This window comes from Phragmites australis, chromosome 24 (genome assembly GCF_958298935.1).
Source record: "Phragmites australis chromosome 24, lpPhrAust1.1, whole genome shotgun sequence".
Classification (NCBI taxonomy): domain Eukaryota; kingdom Viridiplantae; phylum Streptophyta; class Magnoliopsida; order Poales; family Poaceae; genus Phragmites; species Phragmites australis.
The window spans coordinates 14,050,307-14,061,721 of NC_084944.1; the positions used below are offsets into that span (position 1 = coordinate 14,050,307).

The window sequence follows — 11,415 nt, forward strand, 5'->3', positions numbered from 1 at the left end:
GCACTGTGAAATATTATACTCCATCCCAGGCCACGTGTCAAACGTTTTTGCCAATAAATGGACATCAAGCTTCCTTTGATATTTCGGATGTCGTCCAAAGTCACACAACAACTGTGATAATAAAGAGAGCTCGTAAGATTATGCGCAAACAGAATGATTACATGAATATAATATATTGTACCCAGAACTGTAGGTCCATGTAGTGATATTGTTTGTCCATTAACAGGTTGATCTCGTCACAAGCGAACATCCTCACACCCATATTGAAACAATTCTTGTCCATAGGCTTTTGCACATCCATTATTTCTTGGACTTTTTTTAGGCTTAAGCTAATCGGTTGAGGCTTAGAGCTCCGAATCTATTCTTTCCTATGAAGCAATATATTGCATTAGGTTCAATAATATATTAGAATAATGTATATATGCAATACATATTATATGGAATTAGATAGACGTACTCCAAAGTCTCAGCATGGTCTATAGACATGATAAATTTGCAAAGCTCGCCTACTAACTCAGATGCATTTGTCGGTATGATGGCAATGGGAAGAACATATAGTGACGATTGATCTTCAGTTTGATGTGATGTCTTCGAAAATTTGCCACGCTTGGCAGCACTCTCTACAATCACAACATCATTTGAATTTTTTTCTTCTTTGCTGTCATGTTTGGAATATGAACATGCTTTCCTGGTGTTTAGATTCGAGTCCAACAAAATTGCTGCTAGTTTTAGTCTGAAATTCGTCATATCACACTACAAAATTGTAATTAAAATTAATCGGTTATTTGAATATAATATAATATTTAAACATGTCGCAAACCTTTATGATCAAGCTTAAAATACCTGACTCACACTATGAGATAGTGTATCTCCTGTCCAATACTTCATGAAGTTTAGCATGAATAGACCACAAGAGACACCACAGTATTGCAGAAACTTCATACAGTTACTTATTTAATTTAATCAAACAATGAAAGGTAATTATTTCAGCAAGCAACAATGCTTTAGTGTACCCGTCAGTCTGCATTGCATCTGAGAATTTCTCTATAATAGACCATGTTCCAACCTTGAGGTCCTGCCACTTGTGGTCTTTAAGCTCTTTCAACTGTGATACAATATTTATTTATTTATCCAATCCACTTATCTGTTAAATAGAAATTGTAGCATCATAGGTAATATAAAAAAGTCTTCTTAAATCTAATGAAAAAAAAGTATCGAACTTGTAAATTCTCACAGTAAGAGTGAGGTCGTTGCGATCCATTGTAGACCCTAGCGAGTCGAGGATATGTATCTCACATCTTTTGGCGTTCACAACTGCTAGATACCAATGGTATCATGAGATGTTAATTGGAATAAATACCTAAAGCAAATATTTGTCATAAGCATTGGACATAGATATATTAATATATAAATATATAATTGACGAATATGGTGTTGATTGTTACCATGTCATACTCCAGATAATTATCCACCCTTTTTTCGATGGTGTCATGGCTAGGATCTATTTTATCCATCGTAAGCTTGCTATCATGCTTTAGAATGCTAGAAATGTAAGTATTCTCTAGGAAAACTTTTCCACCAGCCCTATAATGTAGATGCTCTTTAGCCCTTATACAATGGATATATGCGCTTATGACCTGTAGTTACAAGTTATAAATTACGATTAAATTATAGGGTCATGTTATATAACTGATTTATGCAGGTGTACTTACTTCATCATTTAAGAATTCATTAGGCTGTAGAAGGCATTCGAAATGGAACTTGTCTACGAATGCATCATCGATGTCCACAAGTATTCTATTATCAGGTGATGATTTGATGGATTCGACAATGGCAATATCTTCTTCAGTACAAATATAATCTGTAACAAAACAGATGAATAAGAGACTAATATAGCTAAAGAGAAAGAATAATAAATGTAGTGGAAGTATGTACCTTGTGGGGCAACTCTAGTTGTATGCGCCTTCTTTGATTTGTTATGTCGTGATTTAACTTTCGATAGTGTACAACTCAATGTGTTATTGGTCCCTTCCAATATCTGAACATCGGGGCTTATACCAGCTGATTCTTTCTGATCCTCAAAAGAATCCATCTGTACACACATGCATGTTGAAGGTTTATTATTACGATGTAAAAAATAGTGTGCCATAGCTAGCTGTGTCAAATGGAGATGGAGCAAGGAGAGCACTTGCGATCGAACTTGGATGGTGAAGGGGTACTCAAGGCATAGGTGAGCCACAGTCTTAGGCCGGGTTTGGCACAAGACACATTGAGATTGGTGTGGTCACTCTTTAATGGCAAGGTTATCTACCGTGAGAATTTTATTTTAAAATCAATATCCATGCAAAGAATTTAATGTTCCATGTGAAAGACACTAATGAGCCCTTGAATTATGCTAGATAGGCTATTTGTCATTCACCTCTAAGTGATAATGTCAGAATATTCAGAGAGAGATTAAAGTGTTGAAGTTGTGACCACAAATCTACTAACTCAGCAATATAGTTAGGTGTTGTTATTTTTTTATGTACTATTTTAATCCATGTCATTAGCCAGTTCTGTACTACCGAGCTGTTTTTTCCTCTTGATGAGGTGGTACAATAGTGGTACAATGGATTTTAGCGTTGCACCATGAAACCATCTGTCTTGCAAAAATTTGATCTTGTTATCATCACCGGATTCAAACACAGGACAACCGGTAAAAAAACAGGACAAACCCATCTTGCTTCCCAGACATGCAAAGCAGATGCTCAACTCAAAAAGAGCCTCCAGCTCCGGTAAAAGAAACGGCAATGAAATGCAAGACTCCCAATCTACCAGCGGCTCTGCAATAAAGGGACCAGCGCCAGCCCAACATCCCATTACTTCAGGACTCCAGGAGGCGTGAACACCGTGACGGCAATAAATAGGATACGGACAAGGAGCCATAACCATCCATCCAATCATTCAACACAACCGTAGCTGGAGCGGTTAGCACAGGTGTACCGTAACGGAAAAGCACGTGGGGAAATTAAAGGCTTAAGCACAATCCATGACAGCCGTATCGATTACTGAATATTGAGAGAGAAAGCGAGAAAGAGAGACAGAACCAAAAACAATTTTTATAGAATTAATTCTGTAAAAGACATCCTATTTATGATCATATATATTCATTCTCTTTAGATAAAAATAAATAATATAAATAAAATATTATGAAAATCTTTCTAAGCAGAGTATATAAAATTAGCTTACCGGAGCCGGTCCTGCAGAAAGCTTTCACCATACGGCAAACAACAAGTACGTGCCTGCCTGCCTCCACGCGTGAACAGTATTCCAGGAGTGGGTTCTCTCCTCACTGTCACAGCTCACAAAAGGCCACGTCTAGCTGCATTGTGAAGTTAAACAGATCCAACAAACAAAAGGGCCTCATTACAAACAAAGATCCAGTGAGTGCATGACCACATCTCATTTCAAGCTATCAACGGGTGTGTTTTTCAGTTGTCAAAAGGCAGCCTCATCTGAAACCACTAAACTTACAATTCAGAATGAAAAACACATGATAAAAATTTAGATTACAGTCTGAAATTAAGACCAAAGAAAACTCACTTACTGCAGGCTAAGTAGCACAAAAGCACACATCAAATTGGTATTAAAAAAACAAAATATGATAAACCTATTACATACTTGAACCTCGTAGAAAATTATGAATTGTGATCAATTGGTTGCACGCGTCAATGTTCAGAAGCCAACACTAATCTGAATGGAAGCATAAAGGAATACTAGATAGCATAAAGGAATAAGTAATTAGAGAATACTGGATAGCATAAAGGAATAAGCCAACACTAATTATTCGTACTTAGAGAATACTGGATAGCATAAAGGAAAGTAATCATGCACATGCGACATGCACGCACAATTTTTATACATCTACAGTTTCTGATATGGTTTTAGATATCAAGAATAAAAATAAACGATATAGCAAATAATATATGTTATTTTCTCAAAACAAAATTAATAAATAGATAGTCACATGCAAATATAATATCATAACTAATTTATCTTTGAAAACAACTAATTCAATATAAAGCCATTAAGTCCACGACATTACAAATTATTAATGTATTGTTAAGTCATCGCTCACAAAACTAAAAATCCATAATGATATAGAACATAATCACATTAGTCAATGAAATTTTTTTGGATGTGTTCAATGATATTTCAGAGCAAGAAATTGTGAGTAACTATTGGCAACATAAGAACATAATCACATTAGTTAATATGCAAGTGCTTGAATTAGCCTAGCTTTCATATATAATAGATAGTACAGTGGCCTTACAGTAGCAGCTTACAGAAGTTAGATTAGGCTACTGAACTATTTATGTTTGTTTATGATTTAACATCTACCCAAGTGATGCCCTTATTCCACAAGATCCATGAAAGTATGAAACAATTTCCACACTACTCCATTTGACAACAAGAAGTGGTTAAGAAAAAGGACACCAGTTTGTGAACAAACTGAAATCAACAGCCATAAATAAGAAAGAAGCTAAGCAATGTACACATAATAGAAAAAAAATCTTGTGCATTTGACAACAAAATCTAGCTGCATATCTTGTTTGTGGCTAGTAATGCATGGACGGCATGCATCAATGTAGCTCAAAGAGCAGTACTCTACAAAGCTGAATTACTTAACAACCTGTTAACCTTCTTTGATTAATAATTGTGTCACTTTCTCATCACCTTATTTTTTTTTAAAGAAAATGCTCTAGATCACATACTATTCTAATTCATGTAGTAGTGAAAGTTGAGTATACGGAGTCCTAATACTTTTTATTTGCAGGATGAAAACAGCTATTCAATCAAGATTATAACACTGTAATTTCAACAAGACAAAAACATAATCAGCAAAAGAGCACTAAATGAAATGTATCGTCACAATGCAGTACGTGGGGACATCTTGGGATGTACTGCAAAACATTAGGTATTGTTTGAGCTACATTGAGAGTGCAATATGACATGTGAGCTCTCTGCTCAGTACAACAGAACCTAATGATTAGAAAGCTCGGTATTGTTTGTGTTTATTAAAATAGTATCATTCCATGACTCCATCGATTAAAAGAAATGGATCACCTTAGAAAATTCCTGGTCAGAAACTCGAAGTTTACACTGTAAGCGTGTCTTGACTTCTGCTAAAGTCACACCTTCACAAATCACAAGCAAAAAATGAGTCTCCAAAGTTCTGGATCTGCTGTATGTCAAAAGAACATCAGCTGCTTGTGTCATCATATCATAAACACTGGACGCTATTTTACAATACAACTTAGTCAATTGCACTACCTGATTCTGATTAGGATCTTTCAGGAAGTGATAAACATGAATTAGGCAATCATTTGGATTGATATTTTTCTCCTCCTCTGGAATCTAAGACAATTGATAAACAATGTATGAGATTACTTGGAACTTTCCAGATTAAGGAATGACAATAGCCAAGTACAACAGACAAAAACATTATACACTTCTTGAGCACGTAGCGTCTAGTATTGATCATTTATATTCTCTATCTTCTCGTGTAGCAGTGAGATCTATCAAAAAACTAAAATTAGCAATAGCCATGACTTATATAGTTCAACATTAGGACTGGATAATTCAACCTGGTGATTAGAAAAGTAAAGATTTAGAAATGGTTCTTCAGAAAATAAACCACAAACCATCCAAAGAAACATAACAAGCCACTTTACAGTTGCTAGATGCCACTGACAAGGAAGATAAAAAACAATAAGTATAACCAATAAGTTTTTCCTTCTTATTACAATTTGTACAAGGTATAAATTATAATACAACAAGTATAATCAGACTCTCTTTAACCAACCAAGATTAACATTTCCTTTCCTACCTACCAACATCCTTAACCAACTAACATGTTCATAGAGTGCCCCCATCTCATTTAGTATCAAATCAGTATAATTAAGCCATGAAGCTAATACATGTAAAACAACTAATGATATGTAACCTGCTTTCATGTAACCTGCTTTCATGTAAAATAGCCAATGATATGCAAACAGATCAAATGTTCTCACATTCTAACCAATGTCATCCCACCCTCCGCATATTAATGGATTATTAGTTCTGCGGCATAGCAGTGGACATACCTGAGAGAATGCATCAAACGTCAGTTCTTTAAGATATTCCTGCTTGTCCTCCGGTGCTAGATGTAGCGGCTCCTTGGTGTCTTGCACTCCTCGTCAGCACAAAGCAAATAAAGAACTTACAATATGTACTCAACTCGGCAGCCAAGGCAACAAACAAAAGATGTTGTGTTTTGGTAGGTAGGATTCGAAGAATTAAACTTTGCCATATACATGAGAAGGTTTTCCATTTGGGAAAGACTAAGATTTTGGTAGGATACGAAGAAATTACCTTTGCCATATACATGAGAATGATTTTCATATACGAATTTGTTTAAGACTAATGTTCATAACACGGGCGGTGCGTTACCACTTGGAGGCGCTGAAGGAGCGGCGGAGCTGCGGGCCGAGGACGTCGGGGGCTGGAGGTGGTCGATGCCGAGGGTACCGGGGGCTGGAGGCGGCCGATGTAGCCGGAGGCAGGCGCGCTACGGGCATCGGACGCCGGGGCCGGAGGCGGGCGAGCTGTGGGCCGAGGACGTCGGGGCCGGAGGCGGGCGAGCTGCGGGCCGAGGACACCGGGGGATGGAGGCGGTCGATGCCGAGGGCTGGAGGCGGCCGATGTAGCCGGAGGCAGGCGCACTGTGGGCCAAGGATGCCGAGGCTGGAGGCGGCGGAAGCCGGGGCCAAGGTGCGCGACGAGGCAAGCAGGCGACGCAGATGGAGATCGGGGCCGGCGACAGCTTTTTCACGTTCGAGGGTGGGTAGGATGGGGTGCGAATCGTGCGATAGCGGGGGTGGTTCATCTGTGTTGGCCAGTTTCTGTGGGTGGGATGGGGCCGGGTTCAGGCAGACAAAAAATGCGACGCATTGGGGGTGGGGGAGCTAGCTGCGTTGGATTCGATCAGAATGGGTACGATTGGGTGCTGGATACCAAACGCACGCGTGCTTTTTGTATCTATGGTTTCTAATATGTTTAGAGAGTATCAAGAATAAAAATAGATAGTCACGCGCAATTTTTTACATCTACGGTTACTTATATATGGTTTTAGAGCATCAAAAATAAAAATAAACAATATATCAAGTAATATATGGTTGAATAGATAGTCACGTGCAAATATAATATCACAAGTATTTTATCTTTAGAAACATCGAATGCCTAATGCTCTTGACAATTTTTCGTACAAGGAGGGGATGTCGTCTTCACGTTCGTTCCTGTTATATTTCAGTAGGTTTACCAAAAATTGCTTCCTTAGTTGACTGTCGTTACCATCCTGCATGTGCATTTCATGTTGATAACAAGGATCCGTGCGAATTGTGCACCGTTGTACGTTGGAGAAGACTTACTCTATGAATTGTAGGTTCTGGCCTTTTCTCCATTCTATGTGCGCTTGAACTCAAAAACGAAGAAACCAGAAGCGTTCCTACAGCACAATCAATTATTACATTTGCAATTCACAAACGAATCAATTATAGTGAGGTTAGAAGCAAGATACCGATCATGAAACCGAAGAACACCATTCCAATACATCTCTGTACACAATATTCTTGGTGCTTTTCCCCATGGCATCTATATCTTTATTTGGCTTAGCTAGAATCTGTGCTGACTGACGTGATACACCCCTCGATAATGCAACATACAGCTGTCCATGAGAAAACACAGGCTCGGGTAGATAAATACCAATATTAGGAATGGTTTGCCCTTGAGCTTTGTTTATAGTCATTGCAAAGCTAAGGCGGATTGGAAATTGTTTCCTCTTGAATCTGAAAGGGAGTGAAATGTTCTCTGAGGGGGACAAAGGGATCCTAGGAATGAACACCCTCTTTCCAGCATGTTGCCCGCCAACAATCTCTGCATCAATGGCATTACGTTGGCAGGCTCTAACCATTAGCCTTGTTCCATTGCAGAGACCGTTGTGAGGATCAAGATTCCGAAGCAGGATGACTGGACAATTGCTTTTGAGTTTAAGCAAATGTGATGGCAATCCATTTGGTGTGATTGAGTTCAGAAAGTCAATCGGATAGTTGTTTCGTGAATCATCGTCGATAGAATCAAAGCTGTAGTATACCGTCTCCTTGCCTGGAAACCTATCTATCATAATTGCATTCAGCTCATCCACATGCTCATTCTTAGTTGAGAGGATAGCACGTGCACTCATGTAGTCTGCTGACATAGAATTGTTCTGGAGATCCGGGAATACAAATTCAATGAGTTTGTCAATTGATTCTTCTGCAATACTGTAACCAACCACGATATCATTTGGGAGACGCACATAATCATCACCAATCGTCTCTTCTGTTCCGTTGCCGATCCTAAGGAGGTATTCGGAGAACCATGGGTTAGACTGCGCCCTCATATTCCGGGTTAGCTGTATCTTACGTATCTTCTCCCATATATAAGACCTTTGTAGTGTAGCATCAGTGATCTGTGCCCTCGTACCACGTATCACCACTAGAAGGACCTGCCTAAAGTCTCCTCCAAATACCATGACCTTTCCACCAAAGAGCTGCAAGCATCCCATTATATCCTGGAGAGACCTATCAAGTGTTTCAACAACTTGACGTTTGGTCATGGCAACTTCGTCCCAGATTATCAAGTGTGACCTGCGAAGCAACTCAGCGGTACCGCTCTGTTTGGTGAAATTACACATGTTGTTGTCGGAAAGCTTTATGGGGATCTTGAACCTGGAGTGGGCGGTGCGACCACCGGGCATGATGGACGCTGCAATACCAGACGTTGCAGTTGCAATGGCTATCAGACCCATTGAATGAACCTTTGCAAGCAATGCCTTGTACAAATATGTCTTTCCCGTGCCACTTGGACCGTCAACAAAGAATACCTGGCTCTTAGAGTTGATTACGTGATCCATTATTTCATTAAACCCCGACCGCTGCTCTGTGTTCAGTGTATTAATAAGATTCAGATGTTCTACGTCTACGCCCACCGACAATTCCTCTAATATTTCTCTCGATTGATCGCTATAATAATCAACTGTATGAACAATATAATAATAAAATATTAACTGAACCGTTAGTTAACATAACAAAATATTTACAATACAGTGTTAGATACATAAGCACTGACATAACTATAAGAGAACTGCCATTTTGTTATGTATTTACCAATAAATCATGACTATTGACAAAATAAGCCAAAAAAACGTAGAACACTATGCAAGGACATGACTTGAGTCGTCAACATCTGGAAGACCATAATTCCTTACATCCTTGCCCATTGAATGAACCATGTTTCTAATATCCCTAAGCACCAGTTGCTCAACCATTGCTGCATCATTGTGTGTACGACGATAACCTTGGGACATTGCTTCAAAATAATGATTTTCCCATAAGCCACGGATATTTATCGCCTCGCAGAATACAATAATTGTCGCAAACAACCTTCTCAGTGCACAAGGCATGTGGAATATAGTGGACTCAGCCAAGCATTCATCGAGGGATCTATCAGTCTCTACGAGCCCTATCATCTCGCACGCTTCTCTGAAGGTGGAACAGGTTTTCCCATGTACAGTACGAAGGTTCTCGTATGAAGTTGCGCCTCTCACATGGTTGAGGAGCACACGTAAATAGTACCTCTCCCCTTCAGCGGGATTTGCATACACAATTCTCCCAACCTGTGGCCTCTTTACCCTTGCCTGCCAGCGCTTGTCGGACTTGATCCACCGGAAGTGCTCCAGGAACTCTTTGTATAACAATTTACATGCCTTGCTATCCACCAGGTTCATCTTGAAATACTCAGTAAGCATCGACCTCTTAGATTTCTCCCGGTTCACCACATCATTCAGGTTATCATTAGCTCTGTATGACACAAATTGCATGTTTGGCAGATGTAGTTGAAGTTGCAAAGGGAAACCAAATATCCGATACACGGCCTCGGGGGGGAGTTATGAACCTTGCATCCCTGTATTGTCGAATCTCGTTGATTACTGTACTGTTTTGATTTTGTGAATCGACTGAGAAGGATGCACGATCATGGCCTTCATAGACATATTTGTATAGGTACTTAACTGCCTTGATGTTTGAACAAACTTTGACATTAATATGGCAGTTATACCGCATAAGCAGTGTGGGGTTGTACGGAACCACCCATCTATTATCCAATATGGCACCCCTGGTCGCCACTCGACGACCATCTTCCCTTCTCCTATATATAGGATAAGAGTCTTTTCCTTGCTGTGTAGCCGAACAGAATTGTCGAGGATAACGAAAATGGCACTGTCCGTCTATCATGCAGGGCAATTTTTGTTGAGAGCACCACATGGTCCATGTAGCATGTGCTTGATAACCAGAGCATGCAATACAGGGTACTTGTCAGGATCAGGAATCTCTGCTGAAATAACCTTGTCGTAATCATCGGGACTGCTTAACTTACTATTAGGGGCCATAATCAATAAGAAGTGCTCATGTGGCAAACCCCTCTTCTGAAACTCCATAACATGTGCATATGATTCGACCTCACCCAAGTGACTCTTCTTGATCAAAAAATTGTGTAAATCACGCAGCTTAGCCCGGTATACTCTCGCAACCAATTCTGGTCTATCTTGTGGTGTCTGGCATGGTAATAGTTGCCTTGTTATCTTCTCCCAATGTGGATTGCAGGTCATTGTGACAAAGTAATTAGGCTTCCCAAACCGGGTCACTAAAACCATTGCGTCAAGGAATCGTGCTTGCACGTCTCGATCTCCTCCAGGGAAAGTCCGTGGGAGCACAATTCTTAGACCAACCTCAGAAGCACGCGCTTCACCAGCAGCAATTGTATCTATAATACCCTGTCCAGTATTATAATAAGCAACACATTAGACAAATGGAGGACATGTGTTAATGATACAATCTCAAATAAATAGGATGACATGTACTACCTGGTACAAATCTGCATGTATGAGAGCTTGATTCTCTGGTTTCGAATACCAATCGAGCCTCATAGACTCTATCTTTATGTATATGTCAGCTACCCACTGCTGGAAAAGACGGCGCCCATGTAACAGTATGTTAAATTCCCCAAGCCTGATTTGCAACTTGAAACAATAATATTCCCTAGCACTGACATGTTTGCTGGACTCGCTACAACCATCTGCAAAAAACATAAACTCAATACCATAGTCACAAGGGGCTAAGAAAATTATTAGCTATTCATGCAAAATTTTAAATTTGGGAAGATAGGAAATAGCCTACGGACCTTCCTTGTCCCTGTTGTCATCATCATTGTTATCATAATTGTTTGGCCAATCTACTGGGTCAGGGCCTTCATAAAGCATCTTACGTTGCCATCCTGTTTCTCCACCCGGGAAAAACAAAG

The 11,415-nt window shown here is 39.6% G+C and overlaps 1 protein-coding gene across 1 annotated transcript; it reads right to left on the reverse strand.

The window, feature by feature from the left end:
• Positions 1 to 6,467: 6,467 nt before the first annotated feature.
• LOC133907199 (uncharacterized) lies at positions 6,468 to 8,971 on the reverse strand. The gene is made up of 2 exons (XM_062349215.1): positions 7,631 to 8,971; positions 6,468 to 6,923 (listed from the first exon to the last, which is right to left on the reverse strand). Exons 1-2 carry the CDS (start codon positions 8,969 to 8,971, stop codon positions 6,468 to 6,470), a joined length of 1,797 nt encoding a protein of 598 aa, XP_062205199.1.
• Between the last annotated feature and the right edge of the window lie 2,444 nt (positions 8,972 to 11,415).

What these genes read in the sequence shown, in the direction of transcription:
- LOC133907199 (XM_062349215.1), bottom strand. Translation starts at nt 8,971, where the DNA reads ATGGATCACGTAATCAACTCTAAGAGCCAGGTATTCTTTGTTGACGGT. An exon ending in AGAATATTGTGTACAGAGAT is followed by an intron (nt 6,924 to 7,630) that starts GTATTGGAATGG and finishes TCCCACCCACAG; the next exon opens with AAACTGGCCAACACAGATGA.